Raw genomic sequence first — 25,162 nt, 5'->3', positions numbered from 1 at the left:
TTTGAAAGTAACTGATTCAAGCAGAAGCGAGCAGTGGTGTTCGTTATTGGTTTCCCGGTGCGTGCAGCACGTATGGCCGCCTTCGCTATGGAGCTGCCGTTGCCTTCCCCCTCCGTGGGTGAGTAGCCTCCGGCCCGGTAGCGTCGCTCGGCCCCGCGCAGCTTCCCTTCCCCGCCTCCTTTGGCTCGGCCCCGGCTCTCCCCAGCGTTCTGTTGGCGCTTCTTCTGGCGGGGCTCGCGGCCAGCCAGCCCGCCCGCGGCTCCGAGGGAGTTCTGGAACGGGCGGGGCGGGGCGGGGCACGGCAGGGCGCTCCTAGAGCCCTTCTTGGGCGGGGCAAGTGGCGCCCTCCAGGTGGGCCGTGGCTCTGACGTCAGCGGGCACTCCGCGGGGCCCCTCGGCTCCGGGAGAGCAAAGGCACTGGATCGGCGGGCGGTCGGAGGCAGCCGTAAGGACCGGGCACGTCTCTGGCAGCATCGGCGCCCGCATGCTTGGCCCAGTGCTGGGGTGGGAGGGCACGTGAGCACGCAGGGCGTCCTCAGACGCGTCCAGACGTTAGCTCGCCTTCCGATCGGGGGCTCTGCTTGCTTTTGTGCCGCTGAGTCGACGTTACGCACCACTCGGTTACTCGCACGAACAGGTTGCTCAGTGGACGGCCTTCCTTGCAACTGCCATTTTTGAGTGCTTCGGCTTGCTTGTTTTTCTTCTTTCTTTGGAATCGTGTTTTATTGGAAGTATTGGTTTTAGTTTGTTTATACTGTAGATGCTTTCCCTATCATGCTCATATTGTCTGTGTGGTCTTGAAAAGTAAGGCATGGATTAAATAAACTAGTTCTGATACGGTGTTGTATATGAACAAGGACAGTACTCGGTTTGGCAAACCCCTCAGTCATGGAGGAGTGGTTGTTCTTGTATTAGTCAGTTGGGGGTATTTCTGTAAAACGGGGTAGCTTCATTTGTACTCATCTGTTCCAAAAGGTATTGCTTGCTTTTTCTTAATTCATGCATAATTAAATATTTTCATAGCTTTGGGAAATCTTGGTAGTGTTTTCTGAAGCTTCATTACACACTGAGTAGAGTACTTCGCTTTGGCAGACTTGTTAAACTACTCTTATGTGAAATGTTTTCCAATGCAGGTGCTGAGCCAATGGCACTGGGTTCCCCTACCTCTCCAAAGCCAGGTGCTGGTGCTCAGTTTCTGCCTGGGTTTTTGATGGGTGATTTACCAACTCCAGTGACACCACAGCCTCGTTCCTTAAGTGGTCCTTCAGTTGGTGTAATGGAAATGAGGTCTCCATTGCTTGCTGGTAAGTTGATTCTAAACAAAAACGGATACTGGAGTTGCAGGTGGTGATTGTCTTCTCAGCTAGCATAAAGCAGGGATATTTTTAAGTTGTTTCACAAACTAAATCCAGTATTACACAGCAGCTGTCTAATGTAGGTAGAGTTTCTATTCTTTCCCTTGGACCTGAAGTCTGCTCCAGAAGGCCACTTAACTCTAGAGCTGATTTGGGGATATGTAGGCAAGAGAGAGAGAGAGAGAGCTTGTGTGCCAACTCTCCTGGCTAAAGGAGGATTGCACATAATCTGTGGGAGTCTGCAAGCACACTCCTGATCATATGTGTAGCAGTGAACTAGATGTTATGCTTTAACTTGTAGGATCTACGATAAAATGCAAAGCTGGCTTTGCATGTTGTCCAGTCTTGAGTGTAGGGATGATACCTTCATGATATGTCAGCAAACTTAAAATGCTTCTCTTTATCTGGACATCCTCTTATTTGTGAAGAACAGGGGTTATTTCAATAGCAGCAAACTGTATTGCATATAGACAAACTGTTAGAGTGACTTTTTCCTTTTGTGAACAAGGGAGGTTCTTGAAATTGTATTTGTCTGATTTCCTCATTTGAGTAAGATCTGTTGCAGCATGCTTGACTTGTAAACAAAGTTAAAAATAGCATGGCATTGATTTCATGTGTCATAAAAATACTGCTGTTGTTTTGTTTTTATGGATTGTTGTAAACTACCCAGAGAGCTTTGGCTATGGGGCTGTATAGAAATGAAATAATATCAACACATTTTTTCCTGTTAGCCAGAAGTACTGGAACTCAAATATTTGATTGGCAGGGGCAGGGAGAATCAGTATCTGACCTGGCAGGTTGCAATGGCTGAAAGCTGCTTTTAATTACCATCCTGCAGTTTAGAGAGAGAAGCTTCTGTTGGCATTGATATACCTGCCCAGCCACTTAAATGCCCTTTAAAAAAGTAGCTCTGGTCAACTTCTGCTCCAGCACCACTGAATACTCTTTAACATACTAATTTTAACATGAACAAGAGCAGTGCATTTATACTTGTTATACATACACACATACTTCTTAAAGACAGTCACTGAAAAAATACAGCTTTACAATTTACCCATTCCAGTGGTACTATATTTATTGCATCTGCGAGTAACATAGAAATTATGCATATTTAGAAATCACTGTGTTTTTGTAGAAAACATGAAAAACTTTTGAAAAGTTATTGCAGTCTGTTCACTGACCGTCATAATAGATTTTTAGCCATAGATTCTGTTCACAAACTTTAAGAGAATGTGGTTGGGAATGACTGGCCCTCCAACTGTAGGTGCATTGCAATTTCTCTCATAGCCAGCATAGCCAGTGGTGAAGGATGATGGAAGTTGCAGTCCACCAGCCCTGGAGAGTCATGTATTCTGCACTGCTGGAGTATCGGTTTGATTTTGGGCACAGAATCTGCACTTTGTTATGCTATGCAGATTGCCCTAGTACATTAATATTTCTGATTATGCAGATTTTGAACACAGACAAGATCTTAAAAGCCTGCCAATTTGTAGATACAACAGGCTTGTTAAATAAAAAACAGAGCTAGCTATTGTTACCTTAAAAGATTATAGTTAGACTGCATTTGTTCAAAAATATGGGTATCAAGAATACAATCACATTTTTTCTTTTTTTCGAATGCAGTTGCATAATGCATAAGAGCACAGTTCCTGAAGGAAGCATTCTGCTGTGCTTCTGTTCAGTCCATTGTACCACTGAGTCCAACTGCAGGTGCAACAGGAGTTAGGCTGTGAGTTCTGCTGGCTGGAAACAAGTGTTTCCTCTTGCTTTAGGAATCACTGACTTTCTTCTGCCTTTGGAATGGATCCTTCGGGTATAGGATACTGTCTCTTGTTTGTCACTCATTTGGAGCAAATAACACAACAGGACAATGAATTAGCAAGATTCAGGTTGAGGAATAGCTAGCTCGCTATAAAGTGCTTTTCCTGAAATACTTGGAAGGCCATCTTATGCATCTTACCAGCAAGTACATCTCAGGGGTTAAGCACTGCAATCCAAATGTTACCCAGTTGTTGCGTTAGCTAAACGTTTGTTGGATCACTTTCTTCCTCTGTTCTTCATACTGGCTGTCTTCAAGTCTATATGCAATTGATGATTACCCATTGTTTTTAGTAAATGAGTGATATATAGACAGTTGCACATCTTCCCCTGAGTTGCAGAAGCTTAGGCATGTAAGTTATGTTTTACTTCAACAACCTCAAACACGTAAACCTCTGCATCCAGTTGTAACACTTCTCATAAAGAAGATGGCAATTCTCTAAAAGATAACTAACAGCTGATTACTGGTATTGTGTGGACTGCTTTCCAACTGGAAAGGTTATCAGCAAAGAATGATGGATGAACAGTTTTTAATGTTATGCTGCATTTCACTTAGGTGGATCTCCTCCACAGCCAGTAGTTCCAACACACAAAGATAAAGGTGGAGCTCCACCAGTTAGGAGTATATATGATGACATAGCTAGCCCAGGTCTTGGATCAACACCCCTGACTTCAAGAAGACCAGTAAGTGATCCTAAAACTTATTGCAAATTAAACTAAAAGTTGTATGTGATAAAGCATGTCCATACTTGCTAAGATTGGTAGATAAATGTTGCAGCTGTTACTAAACATATTTTCTTCTTTTAAAGTAAGAGCTTGAGAAAATGGGACAGGACAACTAATTCTAGATGGTAACAAAGAGCAATAGATTGTTTTGGTTTCTGCAGCAATATACCTATGATCATGTATGACTGAACACTATGAGTTTCCAATCCATGCTTCCTCTTTTGTTTTGTTTAAAATTATGTGTTTTTAGCTTGGTTCTATAATTGTGTCCAAAACTTTTAATGTAGTTCCATAATATTCTTCATTATTAGTGAATGTTACCTCAGTTATTTAACTCCTTAACTGTTGTCACCAAAATAAATATTTTCATAGCTAAAACTGACTTAATAGCCTGGTCCTATAGCATAGGTATAGGATTTTCACTCCCAGTTGAGACAGTTGTGCAGGATTAATAGAATGAAGCTAAGGGAATCAATTGTCACTCTTCATGTAGGTTTAAGTTGCTTAATTGAACTTAAATATGTTAGCTCACCATTCCTTAATACACATGGGAGCCTTCTGTACCTAAATGAGCTATCAATAGCTTGTCTTTCATGCCAATTTTTTGTGAACACCACCCTAGTCAATCATCTGCATCCGGGAACAGATATTGTACAGCAGTCTTTCTCCAGCCGTTCTTGCTGCTTCTAGTTTCTAACATGATTTACTTTCAAGGACTTTTGTTGAAGTTTCTTCTGGTCAGACCTCTTCCTGAAAACTTCTGGTGCTGGAGTCTGCTACCTGCTTGAAGCTTCACCACAAACTCTTAGCATGCTTTCCTTGCTACCCTTGGCAAATGACTCCAGTAGTCAGAACTTCCAGTAGAATGCTGTCAAACTGGAAGGCTTGCTCTTTGTTAGACTCACAGTTATTATTCCTAGCCTTAAAAGGCCTTTGTCAGATCTCTTGTCCAGAGCCTCTGATCAGTCATGTTCTTTATGGACTTTCTAACTACGACTTCAGTTTGTTTCTTCTTCCAGTCCAAGCAAAGGTTGTTTCTTTTCCTAGACATTTTCAAACTGTTAGCTTGAATCTCCTTCTATAGCAGCCATAAAGGCAGATGCTCCTGTCCTATGCCCAACCTTAATCCTGTCCTCTCAGCTGCATTCTGACCTCACTTGGTGGTTATGTTGCATACACTTCAAAACATAAGCAAATAGACATACAGTTTCAGCACAACTTTATCAATGTTCAGTTCTACTGTAATTTCAGCAAAGTTACAGTGTCTGCCATAGTAGGAACCACAACTATGAGAAGGGGTCCACAAATGCACTTGCTGATAGCATTTTGTATTCTGAGAGTTTCTGTCCTCCAGAGCCAAGAGAAGAACCAGCAGCTTGTTGAACCTTGGAAAAGAAACTGGAAGGCAGTGAGAGATCTTAGTGCATTTAGAGCTACCTTCCCCTGCTTGGTACCTTTCAGGTATTTTGTACTGCAGCTCCCATAACTTCCAACTTAGGGCCTTGCTGGCTAGAGATCATGGGAGTTGCAATTCAGCATATCTGGATGGTGCCAGGTTACAAAAGAGTGACTTAGAGTGTCTCTGAGGCTTGCTCTGAGGAAATCTGTAGGGGCTTGCAGCTGAAGTCATGTGGGCCTCAAAGGCATTTGTAGCAGGTGACGTGAAAAAGATGTGATCCCCACTCTTCTCCTTTGGAAATGGACAAAGTTAAGGTTGGACATAATTTTGGTTGGCTACTAAGGCCAGAAAAAAATTCAAAGCCCTGATTATGTTGTTTAAACCTGAACTCATGCATTCTGTTGTAAGCAGCATTCTAATGATTAGTAATTGGAAATCAAAGGCCTTTAAGACATGAACTTCTTGCATATTAATTCACCAGGAAATATTTGCAGTGTAATACTTAAAACATCTCTAAAGGATTTAAATGCCAACCATATTTAAATATTTATTCTGATCTCCCTAAATCAAGGTTTGGCTATTGTAGAAAGAGTGACTTAAGAACATTATGGTAAGTTAGGTCAAGAGTTAAAGAAGTATATACAGTCCTGTAACATTACTATGCTTATTTAGATTTTAAGAAACAAAAACAACTAGAAAATTAAAGCTAAAATACTAAGCAATCATATAAGATGAAAAACAGTTTGCCCATTATGACTTAAATTTATTAATTGAAATGCTTTGTGCTTTTGCTAATTTTTAGTGAACTATACATGTGGTCATATTAGGTGCTTGGATAGTGCAGTCAGCTTGCCAAGTCAAAAGGAGTAAGATGGGTTTGCTCTAGAGCAGGGGTCTCAAACTCAGCTTACCTGGGGGCCGCTGGAAGTAGAGTCTGGGTGAGGCTGGGCCGCATCAAGTATTCCACAAAAAAAGGATTTCAAGTATTCCAAAAAAAGTACAACTGATCCAATCTTCTCAATCTTTACTAATAATAATTCAGAACATGAACGGTTCTTCAGAACATAGGCTTCTCTTCCTTCCTCCTACTCCTTGCTGCCAGAGACCTGACAGCACTTCCTCTTACACAGCTGAGCCACATCTGAAGGCCGCAGGGCCCCTCCCCGTGCCCTGCCCGTCCTGGCGCACAGCTTAGAGGGAACATTGCGCCCAGGGTAATGACTCACGCAGGTGCGTGTGAGAAAAACGCGCGGTCCGCACTATCACTAAACTTTGATATCAAGTGGACCCACAAAATATCGTCCCACGGGCTGCAATTGGCCTGCAGGCCGCGAGTTTGAGACCTCTCCTCTAGAGCCTTTTGTTGCTGGGGAAAATGTTTATGCATGTTTAAGCAGCTGTAGGTATTTTATTCCAATCCAATATGTTATTTTTCTTGTAAATAATACACTGAAGTATTGACTGCTTTTTAGTTGAAATTAGTTGATAACTTGGGTTTTGAAGTTATCATTTACTTTGGATGGGCAACTTCTTATAACTTCACAGTTTTTTTAGGCTGGTATATCTGACTGCTTACTGTTGCCCTCTGCTGGTAGATCCTTGCTTCTATCAATCACAGTATTGGAGCAGCGAAAGACAGGGTCTCACACAATGGTATTTGCTTGTGCCAAAGAAGTGTTCCATAAGTAGCACATTTTCTGTTTGAGTAGACAGTTCAGTTGTATCTAGTTATTATTATCATCTTGTTATAGGTGTGGACTGTTGTATTTATTGTTTATTTGTAGTATATTGTAAGCCATCCTGAGACAACTGCTTGTATAGGATGGGATAAAAATATCCTAAATAAATAAATAAAATAGTGAGGGCTGGGTGACCTCATCAGAACAATTTGGTAGGTTCAAGGTGTGCTAATGTATGGACTGGCTTGACTGTCAAGCTGTTACTTGTTATATTTTGAAGAAATTTCCTAACTTTCAAAGCAGAATTTCAGGCTAACTTTTATACTGTCATGCAGGCCAGTTTTTCTGTAACGCAGAGTCCCATTAGTGGATGTATCCCGGCAACTCCTGGAGCAGGTAAGGCATCTTACCAGATGTGTTGTTCTCTGTACAATGTAATGTCATGTTAGCTATATGCTGCTTCTATATGTAGATGAGGTCTGTATCTATATGATCTTAATGTGAGTATATGCTGATCTGTGTAGAGCACTGACTGGAAGGAAATAAGGAAACTTGCTGTTACGATGATGACATTCCCCTCTTATGAGGGGGAATGATGTTCTGTGCTAGTGACTTTGTCTTTCCCAAATATATATATTCAAATCTCGCCTATGGGTGAAATAATAAAAAGTGTATGAACAACTTAATTTGTATATAGCTCATCTCTTACAGCTGATACATATTCAGTTGAAAGACTGAATTTTTAAATCAGTTAGAATCAATAGCCAGTTTTAAATACTTGGCGTACAAGCCATTCTTCTGCTTTTAAGACTTGATGTTGTTGTGAGTATGGGTTTTCCATCATACGCACAGTAGTCCAGACTGTTTGCACAACCGGATTAGAGATCCCTTGCAAAGCCAAAAACTACTCTGCTTTTAAACTGCAAATTAGATACAGCTTGGAAGGAGCTGCTGTGGCAAAAAATGTTAACAACTTTTAAATATACATCCAGTTCTTGCCTGCATATGTATGTAAGCTATTTGTATCAGTGCCATAAATTTTTTAGAATTATGGCAGAATATTTGCTATAATACAGAGGCGTTAGTTCTGCTGCTCTTAGAAGACAGGAAGGAATAGCAACATTCTAGCTAAAGTTCTGATTTACCAAACTTCTTGATTATCATAATGTGGGAGTTCTGTCTGACAGATAAATGTCTAAATCAGAGCTTGGCTCTGTTTTAAGAGAAGTTGAAGAAGATTGGCTGTCAAGATAGGTTTCAGATAGAACGTGATCTTGATAGGAGCTCAAATTATTTACTGGTCTTGAAAACATGCAGTCATCAGATCTACTTTACTGTTTTTCTGTCTGGTATACCTATGAAATTAATCAATATGGATTCAAGATTTGTTACTTAATCTTTGTTTCACTTTAGAGTGCTTAGATCAGTTTTAACTTGCAATGACATCTAATGAGCATCTTACTACAATTTAACAGGTACAAGTATGTTCAGTCCAGCAAGTCTTGCACAACCCAGGAAGTCCACAATGTCTCCAGCTCAACTAGATCCATTCTATACTCAAGGAGATGCCCTAACATCAGACGATCATCTTGATGACACTTGGGTAACAGTATTTGGGTAAATGATCTGTAGTTATATAATGCTAAGAGATGCTTATGTTGCCAGAAGTGCACACATTTAGGTGTGAGACTTAAAATGCTTGTATGAGCACTTGAGTGCATGGTTATAAACTCTGCAGGGGAGAGTTACTTGAAGATTTAAAAACAGAAATAAAATACAAGAGTTTTGAGGAAACAGAACTGTTTATGTTTAGTTTGGGGTTAGGATGTTATGGGATTAAATTTTTGTGTGTATGCTGTTGAGTTTCAGTAAAAAAGGTTAATACTTGAGAGGTCTGGGTTCAGTTAGAATGTAGATGTAAGTGTTAAGAAGTGAAAGCAGGAGAGCATAAATTTTAGCTGAAGGTCAAAAGAAAAGGAGAGGAGAGTTTTAACTCAGAAATCATAAACTTGGTTTACAAATAAACAAGAAACTATCCTCCAGATTCATTGGAGTAGGAGAGAAGAATATATTTTATGGAGGATACAAGCCAAAGGCCCAAGGAGTAGGAATCGGAGAGAGAAGAAGTACCAGAGCCCCAGAGGAAAGAGTTGTTAGAATTGAGAGAGCTTGGCCAGTGAAAAAAGGGTATAGTTTGCATAAAGGACCTGGATAAAAGAGAGGCGTGGTGAATGTTGGCTAGACAAATCTATTTTGGTTGTTTTTATCTGCTCATTGTGTTTTTTAAGAAGTGTGTATATATCTTCCAATTTAAAATGTTTCTATTGATTCATTTGGAGTAAGGGTTAAATACTGTTATTTGAAACATGGTGGTTCCTTTTGGTGGGGAATGGGGTGAGCATACCCACATCACATCTGACAGCCAGTCTGCTTGCTATCTAAAGCTGGATCCAGAAATTGATAACCTCAAGGCTGCTTTGATGGAGGCATCTGAAGAAATAAAGACTTCCACATGGTGGCAGCAAAAAAAAGGCCACAGGAAGGAAAGAACAAGAAAGAGAATGAGTGCTTTTCCACTCACAGGCCAGGCCAAGGATACTTGCCAATTTCTGCTATACATGTGTGTGTTGCTGTTCAATTTGGATGGCCTGTGTAGAAATTCTTCCTCACCTGTGCATTCCATGGTTAATCCTGGGTGTCGGTGCTGGCTTTGTTTTTAGAATTTTTGTATATTATACTTAAAATTATCATAGGGGTTTACATAAGAAAATTTAGTAATGAAATCATTCTAAACATAATAATCTGTAAGTTTCATTGCATCTCTGTTCTTGATTTGTGTGCTAAAATGCTATATGGCATTTATGGTAATGTTGATGTTAAACAAATATTTGTCTTTTAATATTCTAGTGCCTGGGCTAAATGGTATTTTGAAAAAGTCAGCCTGCACCCCTCTTTTTCATGCAGTCATCTAGTCTAGGGGAGTACATAAAATGTAGGGATTACAGATGGGTAACAAAATGGGCAGTGTTTGAAGATTATTGGTTGACACACACTTGATATGCTGAGACAATTTTCTGTGAGTCTAACCAATGGCATAAAACTAGAAGAGTTAAATCAAGCTGAATTTAAGTATTCAAATTTTATTTCTCATTAAGTGTTGTGAATTTTATCTCTTTGTATTACAGGTTTCCTCAAGCATCTGCTTCATATATCCTCCTACAGTTTGCACAGTATGGAAACATTTTGAAACATGTGGTGAGTTTAAATCTGTGCATTTTTCTAAGAACAAAGGCAGCCATTGTGTTCAGCTTAGCTTTTCAGTGTCACTCTTTGTTAAACCTGTACAGATGTCTAACACGGGAAACTGGATGCATATTCGCTATCAGTCGAAACTGCAGGCCCGGAAAGCCTTGAGCAAAGATGGAAGAATTTTTGGTGAATCTATTATGATTGGAGTGAAACCTTGCATAGATAAAGTACGTTGATGTTCTATGGTGTTGTGAATATGTAGAATATTGTGTTTCTAGTTCAAATTTTGTGAACACTAGCTTGGTTGGGTATTTGAAATGGCATTCTCAGTATGAGCATCCCAGTTTAGAGGTTCCATCCTGTGAGATAGGCTCATAATTCTTCTCTGCTTTAGATGGGTAGTAAAGACTGTTAGGCTCTTCATGGTTTGCTGTAATGCTTCTTGCAAAAAAAGAAAAATGGTGGCAGGTCAGGGTTTCATGGGAAGTTTTAATGTTTTTAGTGTTACTCCGTCCCAAGCGCTTACTAGGCAGAGGGTGCAGTTCTATGAATGAAGGAAACGCAGGGACAGAACATACAAACTACCGTGACCCCTGTTGGTGAAATGCTGTGTGCTAGCAATGTTAAGTGTTACTAACCTCTGTTGCTTCAGATTAATAAAAGTGATAGAACCAGAAAGTGATGCTTTAGAAATTCCCATCAGAAAACATCCCACATAATAATGTTTCCAGGGAGCATGAATGTCTGTAGCGCTTTGAGTTCTTCACTTTTGTCTTGCTCAGATCTACATTTTTGTCCAGTAAGTTTGTATCTGTTGCATAGTTTGACTTTGGCTAGATTTTTTAGTTTGAGGTTTGATGAGAAAATGAGTTACTAACAGTGCAGGACATGGTAATGAAATACATTATTGTTTCAAGAAAGTCCGCAGCTTTACAAAGAAATCTAAGCTTTACAGTACAATTCTATGTCTACCAAGAAGTAAGCACCGTTGGGACAAGGGTTCTAATCTATTTGTTCTTTCACTAAGAAGAAATATTCTTTCACCCTGTATCTGGTGATTAAAATATAGTCAGGCTTTTAAAAAGTTGATTGGGCTCAGATAACATTAATACTATTTTTTAATTTGAATCTTTGATCTATATGTAGAGCGTGATGGAAAACATGGACAGAAGTTCTGGATCAATCCAGTCTTCAGTCTTCACACCACCGATGAAACCACTAGGGACACCAGTGCAGCCATCAAGTACTCAGAGAATCTCCACTATGAGACCCCTTGCTACAGCATATAAAGCTTCAACTAGTGACTACCAGGTACTTAAAGAACATAGTAAGGAAAAAGTCATTTTAATATCCTTTAGATGTCCTAAATCTGCTGTTTATAATGTGCCTTCTCTCTTTTCTAGGTGGTTTCTGACAGACAGACTCCAAGAAAAGATGAAAGCATTGTTTCCAAAGCTTTGGAGTACATGTTTGGCTGGTAGTTAAGAGAAGATAGAGTAAATTTGGCTAGACCTTACAATTGACTGCCAACGCCTCTGGTTAGTTATATAACCATTGTAGCATTTCCAACATTGGCTCTGCCTTTTAAAAAGAATGTGGCATACCTGTCATTTGCACTTTACCAGTGAATGGATTTACACTTGACTTTAAGATGTTACACCATTGTAATCAATGTTCAGAAATCTTACCATTTTAGTGATTTCATTGTTAAGTAAAAATTGATTTGTCTACAACACAGTCTTGGTTACAAGACATGGTAGTACAGTTTATAGTTTCCCCAATAACATGATTCTCTTTTTTACTTCGGAAATGATGGTAGTGCTTGTTACTGCATAAACTATATTATTGTATAAAAAGACTAGGGGTGCAGTCCATTCTGGATGTCTATAATCACCCAGACTCAGAGGAATATGGTCATCCTATAAAGAGCTGTTGCCTCTTCCTCCTGCCCTGAAAAGCACTTTTAAGTGCCACACCTTTTATCATGGTGGTGCCTGCCTCCTCATCTTTCTGCCTCTTGGAGTACCCACTCAGCCCTGTCTCCAGGATCACACTTGCAACCAGCATAACCCTTGAAGGGAGGTGAAGAGGGCACTCTGATCTCAGATGACGTGAGAAGGTCAGAGTACTTTTCTGACCTTGAAGCTGGGTCTTCAAAAAATTTTGCTCTGTCTAGGAGCCATAGGATTTTGCTGCAGGATAGGTTTTGTTAATTTTGAACCAAATGTTTTGGTTTGAATTCTGTTTATTAATAATAATAATTGGTGTTATATAAATACTGAAGAAGATAATTCTAAATTTACAGGGTTCCAAAGCCTTTTTATAAACTTTCTTAATAAAATTGTGGTGCTATGGATTCTGAGCTGATCATGGTTTGTGTAAGTCATTCAGATACATTAAACTTTATAGAAATATCACTGCCAATGCATCTGTGCAACATAGTGTGTATGGGGCACACTTGGTTGCACAGATGTCTCACTGCACACTTTTCATTATAACTTGTTTTGAAAGATGGAAAAACTATAATTCTAGTGAAGCTGAATATTTAGTCTTTATAGCTAATTTCCTTCTAGATTTTGTGCTACAATGTGGCCTACAAGCTATGGTGCCATTGAATCGCTGCCTTACTTGCCAGATGCTGCAATTAGAACAGTTATTCCAATGAGGTAGACACATGATGGAGAAATTAAAATATTTTAAAGTATCATAAAATACATTAGTTTGTATTATGAGATTGGTCTATTCTGTTATACTGTATTCAGTGAGTAGTAGGCCAAACAGGCCAGTCTACCCATGCTGCTCAGACATTAAAAATGTTAACACTGAAACCAGTGGGTGAACAGTGGTTAAAACGCTATTTGTAGCTGGCCTTACCCTGCCATATGTTAACCCCCCCCCCCCCGAGAGAGAGAGAGAGAGAGAGAGAGAGAGAGAGAATAAAAATAAACATTCATTGAAGCCTAATTATTAAACTAAAAACAGCAGCAAAGAGAGAAGCTCTAAGAGCTTAAACAGTCAATAAATACAATTAGGTAACAGAATAAAAAGAAATGTCTTCCGTTATTGGCAGAACTCAGATAATGGAGCAGGCAAAAAAATCATGCAGGCATTGTAACTGCTTGAGCTACAAGAGGCATGGGTGACTGACTTATTCTGCTGTATAAGCCCATGCAAGTCTCCCTCAGAAAGTTGCATGAATTTTTCCTCTCATAGAACAATTACTCTCAAATCATAGCAAAACACACACAGCCATTTTCACATTCCATAATGCTCTGGATAAAACTTTCTTTGAACACAGTGAAAAACCAAAGACCTTGTATCACCCAGCAGGCTGAGTCCTTAAAATTCTGTTTAAATTGTCAGACTAGAGGGTTGTGAGAAGACACAGTTGCTAGGGTACTAACAATTTTGAGCACTGGACAAGGAGTCTGGTTCTACTCAACCATGTTCAACATCTTTCAGACTCCAAAAAGGCAGTCAATTTTTCAGCCCAAGACATTTTACTGCCAGTTCTTTGATGATGGTTATTGCTTAGCTTTCCCTACCTCTTCATTTGGAGGGCTGTATACATGCAATGTGATGAACTAGCAACGTTGGTAACAACTAAAGTGGCTGCCAATATTGGATCTTCTCAAGATGGAACTCAAGGCAAATGTTGAGGTTATTGAACAAAATCAATGTGTGTCTTCGTGTGGAAAGTGAATAAGAATTTTGCTTTTATGTTTCATAGGAAGAGCACCACTCTTTCCATGAAATGTCTAGCAGTGCTCCATTGGGAACCACTCAATACATTTAACTTTTCCAGGAAAATCCAGCTGATGGTTCAGAAATTCTTTGGAATTCTAGCAGTCAATTTCAAGGTGTCTTTACTGGGGAAATCAATTTTGTGGAAATGCAGCAGCAAGTTGTCTATCCTAAATTAAATGTCCCATGACCCAAATCGCTGGTCACTACCACATTCCTACAATTGTGTTCTATGCATGTAGGTGTGTGTGTGTGTGTGTGTGTGTGTGTGTGTGTGTGTGTGAGAGAGAGAGAGAGAGAGAGAGAGAGAGAGAGAGAGAGAGAGATTGTGTCTACATTATTTGACAGTGAATGGGTTGAATATCTCAGGATGAAGATGCAGCAGTTACCTGGTTTATAATTAAATTTGTCACATGGTCTCATACTACAAGGATGATTGACTTACATCACAAATGGTGACATCAGTGTTGACCAAATTTTGTTAATGTATGCCTTGCATAGTAATACAAATAGTAAAACACTTACTGCTCTTTCCTGCATTGCTTGGTCTTTCGACCTTGATCTATCAAAACAAGTACATGTTTTCCTTATGCTTAAGGTACACACACCTACCAAGTTTGTGCATCTGAAGTGTATGCTGGCCCCTAAAAGCTTATACCAAAATGAATTTAACAGTCTTTGAGGTGGAACAAGACTTTTCTGTTCTGTTTTGTGCTTGGTTTTCTTATACCTGTTTGTTGCAACTAATATGGCTACCCCTGCAGAATTAAGATACCGAATGGTTAAGAGGTTTTTGTGGCAATATGAATGGAGTCATATCTTTTGTCTGTGAAATTGCTGCTTGGCATCTTTAGTTCTTGAAATGATAGTGAAAATTGATGTTGCATTTTACCTATAGAGACTTTTTCCCATGTAAAAGTTGAAAGGTATTAGATTGACTGAGGTGTCTAAGAAAAATTGTCAATATTTAAAACTTTCATAAAGTGTAAGAGTAACATACTCTGCATAGCCAATGAACCAGTTTTTGCAGCTGTAACTCCCCTGGCCTTTTTTTACTGACAGTTCTTACAGGGTGTAAGCACACTGTTAAATATTCTCTTCACTTAAGAATAAATGAGATGCATCTTCAGAGTCATAATAAAAATGACACTTACTAAATCTTCTGTTCTGCTTCTGTATGTAAGTATAACATGCAGAACTAAAATAGCTTTTTTAAAAAAGACACCTGTAAATCCTAGTATGGTTGAATTGATGCTTAACTATATGGTGGCAGAAATGATGAAGCGCTGGAAATAAGAAACCGAGTTAAAATACAGCAGTTGCCATGACTCCCTGTGACCATATACCACAGGTGTACAGGTGGTGTTTCATAGATGGTTGACACAATTGCAGCCATATTTGCTAATTGAAAGGCTTGCTTGGATTCATATGTGACTTTTAAATACTGAGATTGCAATCTCATGTACACTAGATAGTCCCACTGAACTGAATGGGACTTACAGCTGAGTTAAACATGTATAAATTGGGCTGTTACTCATTGCTGGTTGCATTAATGGTTGCATTCATTTCTTGCACGTGCAACTCTTTGCCTCTGAATGGCCCCATCCTTGGATTCTGCTCATCCTTAGGCAACACTAATTTTGGTACAGTGGATTAAATTTAATGGCAAGTTAATGTGGGTAACTATCCCCGGTATGTCATCATACCATGTGAACAGGGCCCATTTTGTGCAGGGTGGCTTGGTTTTGGGAAATGAGCCATCCTGACAACCAATGGTTTCTTTTTAAGCAGTGTTGAATCCATAATGGATTGCTGTATCATCTGAATGCAGGCAACCCACACCTGTTGTTAGAAGTGAGCTGCATGGTGAAAACTCTATGCTACTCTTGCTGAGCTTGCTCAGGCCATCCCCAGTGACAGCTGCTCAGCTAGCACTTTGGAGTAACAGTCATTGCCTATCACGCTGCTTAGCTCACAACTGTTTTGCTCACTGTCACCACAGCTCTTTTCCTTTTTGTGAGCATTTGGCTATCTCTGCAAGTGACCTGCCCCTGAAGTGGCAGAAGTGCCCAGGCAGCACAATGGAGAAGCAGCATCAGTGGTTTGCCATCTTTTAAAAAACCACTTTTCGGGTGCAAAAATGTACACTAATATTTTCATAATGTTTTATCATTACTTTGGTTGGTAGTTCAGAAGTACACAAGCGTGCACTTGTGGGTGACTGAAAAATCTTTCCTTCTCAATATTGTGGTAAGTGCCTCTTGTCAAAATACTTACCAGTCATGGATATTGATCAAGCAACGCTAGCGGTAGGTTATTTTGTTACTTAGCTTCTCACCTGGCAGCTGTCAAACAAAACAAAGTTGTGCAAAGCTCAAAAAGAAGGTGGTGAATTTATCATCTCCACTGCAGTGAGAGCTTCTGCTTTTTAAAGTGCGGACCTGAAAGTATTCAATGTTTTTCACCTTTTCCACTCTCACCTGTGACTTTAGATGCTTATGAATGGGAAAAAGTGAGTCAACCCTTTTATTGATGCACAGGGTTTTTCACAAGACTAAAGGGATCTTTTGGCAGAGAAACCTACAGCTTTCATGGTTACATGACTCACACTGGAGTTGTTCAGTTGTATACTGCCTCTTCCAGTAACTGTCCTACAGTCTGTGTACAAGGAACTGGAATGAGTAGTCCTTGAGAGATGTCAGACAGGGGAGCAAAAACCTCTGATTCTGTAAACACACTGCTCTAGAGAAGAGCCTTTAAGTCATTTAAGAGTTGCTCGTATTTTGCTTTTAACTGGCAAATTCCACAAGATCTGGATAGTAGCTGTATAGTTACATAAATAACTTCCCATGAATTTTCTCAAGCGCAATCTGCAATATATATAGCTGCAATTTTCCTTGGTTGAGGCCTGGTTCGGAGCAAGCCTCTCTGGGTTTTAGTGAAGGGTACTCTTTCCCTGCTTCCACACAGGGCTGCAAAGTAGGAGGCCTCTCCATATTGGTCCTATCATCTGAGCAGTTATCACAAATAACTGAGAACTCCAGTGGCTATCTTGGAGTTCATAAAGTTCTGTACTTGGTTCTGAAAGAAGTTCTTGGCATGATTATTGAGCATTTTAAGGATAATAAGGGGGTTCTTGGTGTCAGCTCAGTAATCTCATGCAGTGAGGTAACTCTGGTATCTGTTCACTTGTTTAATGTGAAATGCAAGCATGTACAGTTTTGTGCATTTTTATTTTCATTATTTCATTCTTAAGCAATTCCTATACTATCCATGCAAATACTATCTGTGGACCTGAGGGTATTGTGTTTGCTTACCCACCCCATGTGCACAAATCCAGGCTACCTAGTGTGGATGGTTTTGCACAGTAAATGTTTGAAGTACATTGTGCTTTTGACAGAACTGTGCCCAGAAGAGAAATGAACAGCACATTGAAACGTTGCTGCTTCAACTTGTGCCTTTGCATATACTATAGATTACTGCCATCTTGTGACACACTAAAGCTGTTTCAAAGTAAGTGAACTAAGGTTTGAAAACTACATGGCAGCATCTTAGGAACTGATGCTGTTATTTAATCCATCTATAGCTGCTCTTGTTTTTAAAGTAACAGCATTTGATCTTTTTAACCTTGGAATAAATTGGCTAGAATACAAATCGGGAACTTTCCTGGACAGCTGTTTTTATATCAGGCTGTTGGTGCAGCAAATGCATTGACAGCCTGATATAAGACTGTGGCTAGTGATACATCTCTACATAGATGTACGTCATGGTCTTGAAGCGCTGCTGCTCTGATACTCTGAAGTGTAAACACTGAAAAGGATATGAATGTCTTAGCTCTTTTCCCCTGTGAACCTGTTGCTTAAGCATGGGAAGGTAGAAGACAGACTGGGATCTACTGTTAAGTCTCTGGTTGATAAGTTCTAGATTGACCAGGTTTGCTAATTCACAGTTGTTGAACTGTAAAAATCAACAGTGGATCAGGAGAGGGCTTCCATCATTATCTCCTATTTCCTCCATAGTATGAATAATGTTTTTAAGATCCTGGCTTTGGGAAGAATTGTGCTTTGTCTTAGTTTACATCACGAGATTTTATTGACAGAGGCTGCACGTATAGCAACCCCACTTCAAGCATTATTTTACTCAGTGGGGAGTGATACATTTTACTGATTGTGAACCATTACTGATAGGGTTTTATTCTTATTGTGCTGTACTTTGAATTTGAACTGTGTTCTTTGAATTTTTGTAATAACCAAAGGTTGTAGCAATAAAAACTTGCTGTCAAAATCCTTTCACAACAGCTTTCCATTGTGGTAGTCACTCATTTGAACCTCAGTGTCCCTCATGTGTAAAATAGAAATGAGTGTTTCCCTGACTGAGATTTAGTGTATCTCTGCTAGCCAGTTTAGAAGTTTCTGTTCGGATTCCTGGTCTGTGGATTTGTAGTCTTATATGGAGTGTGGGAGGGTCAAGTGGATAATTGGCTTTGCTTCCCAACCCACCATTTTGCAGGTCACTCTGCCTCTAACTCTGTTTTGTGCCTGCCCTTGTAGTTAGATCTTAGTAATAAAAAATACACTAAAGTAGATCTGCAACTTTGGAAGTCTGCACATTCCAGGCTTACAGTGGGAGTAAGTGCTTAGAGCAATATTTATTTTATTCTATCTGATTCCACCTTTATTTTAATAAAAAGATTGTACTGTCTGAAGTCAATGTTGATAGAAGTCTAGAGCTGTATGATAAGCAAAAGCTACGTTAAGACACGTTTCCTTGGCCATGAGCCTGCCAAAGTTTAGGCAAAGGAATGTAGGAAATAGGCATGTTCTTGGGCAACATGAATAGCAGGCCATCTGGGACTATTTGACTTGGAGCTACAGTGTTACAGGGTGCTGTGTGTTTTTCACTCCCCTCCATGTGGGACCCTAGAAAGCATTTTATTTGTGTTCATACTCCTCACAAGAATAATATTGCATTTGAAGATGAAGTCAAATTTCTATTTTTTGAATTACAAATTGAACCACACGCAATACTGCAGGTGAGCAAATTGATGTTGAAAAAAAGCTTTTAACTCAGTGCATAAAATTAAAATATAAATCAAGCAATTAGAAAAAAATTGTCAGCAGTAAAATCAACCACAATTATGAACATAAAATCCAATGACTTCTTGGTTCCTGTTTCTCATTCACGGTTGTCAAAACATGGAACTTCCTTGCTGATTGAGATCTGCAAGTCTGTGGAGTCAGGAGATTTCTAGATTTTGTCTTGACTGACAAAAAGAGATCAATCCAAAAGCAAACATATATATATTATTGGGATAATTTTTGGTGAAAAACGTTGCAAGTTGCCAATGTCTCAAGCCTTCCTTTTTCCTGTACCCCCTGAAATGCCATGTCACACTCCCTGGGAGTACGGGCTCCCCAGGTTGGGAACCCCTTAATGAGGAGATAGCCAGGCTAGAATTCTAATGTCTTTCTTCCATTGCTAGGATTTTTTTTAAAAATATGGAGGAACAATCGTGACAGCCCCCATGTCCCCCCCATCAGTTTGAAGTGGTAAGATACTGGGACAACTTGGCACTGAACAGGGTCTGTTTGAAGGGAAGGTTGCCATGCAGTGTACCAAATGTATGGGCACATGTGGATGCACTGTTGGTTAGATGCTGCAGTATGCAAAGACTGAGGGAAGGAAAAGAAAAGGGTGGGCACAGTGACTGAGCATATCAGAGAAGGAAGCAAATAAATAGATGAACATTTAATTATTTACATGATTTAATTATACAGTCTCTATAACAGACCAGTTACGTGTGAGAGGAGAAGGGAATAAGAAATGACAGACTGAACAGCATTGGACAAGCATGAAGGGTCTGGCTAGGAAAGCAGCCCTTTGCAGCTTGGAGCCTGGGTGTGCCATTGCTGTTACCTGGAGCCCACCAGTGTTGTACTAGTGAGATGGACATCCAATTTTAGTGGTGTGTAGCAGTGAGAAAAACCCCAGTGGACCAGAGTTTTGCATTGAAGAAGGCACATGCCCGGTTCTAAAGCCAAAATGTGTCCTTTTTCCTTGCTGTTGCACACTGATAAAATGCAGCAGCCACTTGGGGGCACTGGGACAGTGAAAAAGGATGGGTCGTGCAAGCAGGCTGCCTACCTAGTCCAGCTTAAATCCTCTGAATCAGCATATTTGGCTTGAAGTGGGGAGGCTGAGTCATGATGCCTGTAGGTCCAGTGCCTGCCCTTGAGTTAAAGCTATGGCACTCTCCGTGGCAAGGAATTCACTGTGACAAAGCATTTAGCCATTTCCAAAGAGGGATTAGATACCAACAGAAAAAAACAGTAATTGCTAGCTTATTATACCCCCATATAATATTATTGCCTGCATCTGCTGCCATTCTATGATTGGCTCTGCCCTTGCATTAGCATCAGTCATTTTCAGCTCCCCCAAGGGGATCCTGGTAGTAGGATGTTTGAGAACCCCTCACCTGTAAGGGTGAAGAGGTCCAGAAGCTTTAAAATATGTTAACATTCATACCTGTGATTTTATACATCTCAGCCAGGAATGCTTGAGGGATTCTGTCTTTGCAAATTCCAATATGAGCTGACCTCATCCACACCTTCAGATTTAATGTTGCAATTGGAGTACACTACATGGATTTTTTTTCTTTTTGAGAAAGAATAGTTTCACAAGTCTTTAGAAAAGCTTGAACGGGCTCTGGTTGGAGCAGGCTTATGAGTGAATAAATGTAAAAATGGCATGGATCAGGAACAAATTGATCTGACCATCTCTGACGTTTGTATGTATCTTTGCATGCTTCCCATAACCCAGGCTGAAGAACCTTTTTTGTTCAGCTGTTGGATTACCCCCTCTCCTGATCCAAACTGCCATGCAGGATGATACAAAGGAGGCAGGCCTCTGCCTTGAAGTCCCTTGGATTTTCTCTGGCCCCACACTCTCCGTCTTTCTTTCCACTGTGCAGACAGGGCCATGGAGTTCTCTGCTTGGGGAAAGGACTTTGACCGGCATTTATAAGGGGCTGGTCTTGCAAATTCCCTTTCTTTTCTGTTCTTGTTGCAGTTGGGGCATGTAGAGAGATGGGATTTATCATGCCAACAAAACAACCCAGATTCAGGCTGGACAACAAGAAAAACTTCCTCGCTGTCAGAGCAATATAGCAGTGGAACCAGCTGCCTAGAGAGGCGGTAGGCTCTCCCACACTAGAGACATTCAAGAAGAAACTGGGCAGCCATCTGAGTGGGATGGTGTAACATGGTGTCCTGCAACAGCAGGGAGGTGGACCCAGTGGCCTTCATGGCCCCTTCCAACTCTTCTATGATTGTATGATTGAGGTCAGCAGCAGATGCCCTTCTCGGGGAACCATCTGTCAATGACATCAGGAGGGTGAGTACCCGGAGGAGGTCTTTCTCTGCGGTGGCGCCCCATTTATGGAATGCGCTCCTCAGAGAGGTCTGCCTGGTGCCGTCGTTATTTGTTTTTCGGTGCCAGGCTAAGACCTTTTTATTTAAAACTTATTTTAATTGTTTATTTATTTATTTAACTAGGTTTTTTTTAATTTTTAGCCAAGAATGCACTGAGATTTTATTGAGGTTTTATGGCACTGGGGTTTTATTGTATTGGGGTTTTATTGTATGGTTTATTTATTGATGTTTTGTGAGCCGCCCCGAGGCTTTATTGCGATGGGGCGGCATAGAAATGTTTTAAATAAATAAATAAATGTGCTTATAGTATGGTCTGTAGACCAGGTGGTGGGGCTTGAGATGGGGACAGGCCCTGCAGAGCTTGCCCAATCCTCTGTGGGCAGAATCAGGGACCTTTTCAGGCCTCATGCAGCCCATGAACCGGAGATTCTCCATCCCTGCCTTAACCAATTTAAATGTGATATGTGACGGTTTTCTGGGTCACTTGGCCCAAAAAAGATTCTCCAACCTGGCATCAGTTCACTGAAAAAGGAGGAAGATCTTTTCATTGGAAACCACATTAGCCTTAAGAGCTCAAGTTTGGCTAAATTTGCTGATCCTGTGGTGAGCTGGGCACTTTGAGTTCTTTCCATAGGGCTGCAGAAATCAGCATTTCACAGCACTGGGTGCCCAAAGGCCCACTGTCAAATCAACAGGAATTGCCGAGGTACCTCCAGACGCACAGTTTGGGCTTATATTTCAATAGACCGAACAGAGCTGAAATGACCTACCATAGCAGTACTGTAATAGGCTATTGATTTCAGGCACCATTTCTATTTCTTTGTAATTGAATTGCGCACATAAATGTAAGAACATGTTCATTTGCAGGATGGCTGCGGTAAAGGGGAAGCGGGCTTTGGGAGTCAGATTTATGACAGGTATACCAGAGTACAGTGAAATAAACATTAATTTTCCCATTGTTTTCTGAATGACTATTATTAAAAACAGAATGTGTGTGTATTTTAGAGGATGTGTTATTTCACTTCCTAATCCTAAATTGGACATCATACAATTATTTAAACATCCAATTCATTGTTATGGCATTCATATCTACACACATACATTTTTTTTAGATGTTACTGCCTTAGTGGGCAAATGTTTTCATTTAGGTTAAGGAAACATCAACCTTGTTCTTTTTCTTTTTTTGCTTTCCTTTCCCCCCACAGAAGGTGAACTCTGCAGTCAAAGAAAGCAGGCCTGCAGCATTATTCTGAAAGTGAATCCAAGGTTGGTTATAGAACCTTTAGAGTATATATTTACCAGCCTCCTCAAAGCCTTGCAGAATTCTGATGTAGTCAAAGTCTATTAAAATCATGTGGTTAAGCAATAAGAAATGGACCAAGAAAAACTTTGAGAAATAAGGGGTTATCTAAGGACCCCAAAAGAGTTCATGGGGTCTTGTCTCTTGAGAGACATGATCTCTAAGCTGAGGAAGAAAGGGGTCTAAACTGAGGGAAATGTGGAAAGTGAACTTGTAAATTATATGTTCTTTATTTAACTTGATGCTCAAAGCAAAAAGTAAAGTCATGCAGTTGATACATTTCAATTTTTAATTTTTCTGTTTTTACCTTGTTTTAATTAGGATTTTGGTTTTAATCTGAAATTGATTTTTAGCAGCCTAGATAAGATAACTGATTGAAATGTTAAATAACCCTAGCTAAGCTCTGAGCTCATAGCTGAGCCCAGAGCACCACAATGAACTAGAGAAAATAGTGGAAGGAAACTTATAAATAACAGGCTTTCCTCCGGAAGGCATTCCAGAACCCTCTGATGAGGAGGCATGCTTCAGCAACTCTGTTTGCTTCAATGGGAGGAGATTGAGTCTTCCTCCTAGACTGGTCCTACAATACTGGCAGTGGCATTGAGTTCTGGCTGAGCTCAGCCTTGAGTATTCCCTTAAGGAAAGTTGTAGGGGTCTCCTCTCTCTCTCTCAACATGGCATAATTAGGGAACATCACTAGGAATTAGGGGACATCACTAGCTTGCATGTGTGGTGGGTTGGTGCGCCTCCTTATTCCATTGGAGAGTTCTCAGAATGCATTCAGGCCGTTCTGAACATTCCTTAGACCATATTAGACTTGGAATTTTGAGAGTATCGTGGGTGTTCTCACAATATGGCTGCCATGCTGGTTGTGGCCAATTACAAAACACTCATTTCCTTGAAGGCAAAACTAGGGAGGCTTCTGAGATAAATTCTGAGATAAATTCTAACACAGCATTTCATTGACTGGGCAAGATGGGACAATCCAATTCATCACTCCATTCTTGCTTAAGATCGCGTGTGTCATATTTATTCACCAATAATAAATATGTATAAACCTTAACTGTGGGTCAATATACCTGCTCAGCTTCTATCAATACTTCCCGCAGTAGAGGGCCAAAGTGAGCCCTGTCTAAATGCTAGAGCCTCTGATGATTCTCAGTGCTTGGAAGTGGGGTGTGGGCATGTAACATTTGCACGTGTGTATGTACACACACACACACACACACACACACACAGTAATTCATTAGGATCAATGAATATGTTGCATAATAGTGAGAAAGCTTTGGATAGTTAAAACAAAAAGTGGGGGCGGGGGGGGGAGGCAGGAGAGCTTTAGTTTGGTGCCAGATTAAGATTAAGATCACTAGCAGTCTCACAGATATGCATGTAATCAAAATATTTAGGGTCTGGGTGCCAGCTCTCCATCTGAAAGCATGAGGAAAATAGTGGAAGCCAGTGAAACAAAATTTACAGTGTGAGCAAGTGCTCGAATGCTCATTTAAGTGTTCCTCAAACTTTTCTCTAAAGCATTTTACTACTGCAAAGGACAGAACTGGCGCTGTGTCTGTTCAAAAAATGCAGCTCGAAGGGTCTTAAAATGTACACGTGATAAGCCCTAAAATGCCCAAAGTGTTCTCTTTCCTACCCTCCAGCATATTCCCTGCTAGTTCCTTGCTGTCCTTTGACATAGTGTTTTTCTCTGGGCACACTAGCTGGATAAGATTTCCAGGATGGTATTTGAATTACACCTTGGTGTATGAGTCCTCTGGAGCCACTTGAGTGAGTGGGAGCTGCTGACTGTTAGGGGTTGCCCTTTCTGTGGCCTTTGTCAAGGCTGCTTCTAAGTGCCCATCTATTTTTCCCCTTGCTATTGTGCCAGTGCAGTCACATTGACCGAGAGAGAGAGAGAGCGAGAGACTGACTGCAGGATAATTCTTCCTCCTAGCAAGCCCCTTCTTTACTTGGGTTCTTAAGAAAGGATCTCTGAAACATCTGCAGCAGTTGGGATGAACCTCCTGTCACACAATGGTCCGGGGGACCTCACTGTGTCATCAAAGGGTGCCATAGCTCCTACCGAGGTTTCCAAGACAGCATGCGAAACTCTGCTTCCTGCTTTCTTTAGAAAAAGATTGAAAATAGTTTGGGCTCCAAGTTCTCTGTCCTGTTATGGATTCTGCCACAGTCAGCTATTCAACAAGCGGTAAGAGAAAGCAAAGCAAAAGGGGTAGAGGGATCAGAACGGCAAGGCTTAGAGAATGGGAGTGGAGAGAGAGTGGGCAAAGGAGGAGAGGTCTATGTGGAGGGAAGAAGAGTGGGCAGGCCTGGAAGCAATTCTATTTTTCCCTTCCCTTCCTTCCCTGCCACAGACTTTGTGACTAGCCAGGCCCCACTGGCAGCCATTACGTTACTAGTCGTATTCTCTGTGGGAGTCATTTTATGGTAGTCCACTCAGCAGTTTC

General features: G+C 40.6%; 1 protein-coding gene across 5 annotated transcripts; it reads left to right on the top strand.

Moving 5' to 3' along the window:
- Positions 1 to 22,623, top strand: NUP35 (nucleoporin 35). Of its 5 annotated transcripts, none has more exons than XR_006416188.1 (10): positions 1 to 118; positions 1,134 to 1,304; positions 3,730 to 3,857; positions 7,313 to 7,373; positions 8,453 to 8,594; positions 10,163 to 10,232; positions 10,325 to 10,453; positions 11,373 to 11,537; positions 11,630 to 11,764; positions 22,606 to 22,623. XR_006416188.1 is itself a non-coding variant. In XM_044445165.1 (9 exons), exons 1-9 carry the CDS (start codon positions 73 to 75, stop codon positions 11,705 to 11,707), a joined length of 990 nt encoding a protein of 329 aa, XP_044301100.1. In that variant the 5' UTR covers positions 1 to 72; the 3' UTR covers positions 11,708 to 12,588. The 5 variants fall into 5 exon arrangements, 3 of the variants coding, with proteins under 3 accessions (XP_044301100.1, XP_044301102.1, XP_044301103.1); XR_006416187.1 differs by lacking the exon at positions 22,606 to 22,623 and adding an exon at positions 21,039 to 21,129; XM_044445165.1 differs by lacking the exon at positions 22,606 to 22,623 and having other exon boundaries at positions 11,630 to 12,588.
- The last annotated feature ends 2,539 nt before the right edge of the window (positions 22,624 to 25,162 follow it).

Source organism: Varanus komodoensis, unplaced genomic scaffold, assembly GCF_004798865.1.
Source record: "Varanus komodoensis strain SLA01 unplaced genomic scaffold, ASM479886v1 scaffold47, whole genome shotgun sequence".
In the NCBI taxonomy this organism is placed as follows: Eukaryota; Metazoa; Chordata; class Lepidosauria; order Squamata; family Varanidae; genus Varanus; species Varanus komodoensis.
This window is presented reverse-complemented; position numbering and strand designations above follow the sequence as displayed.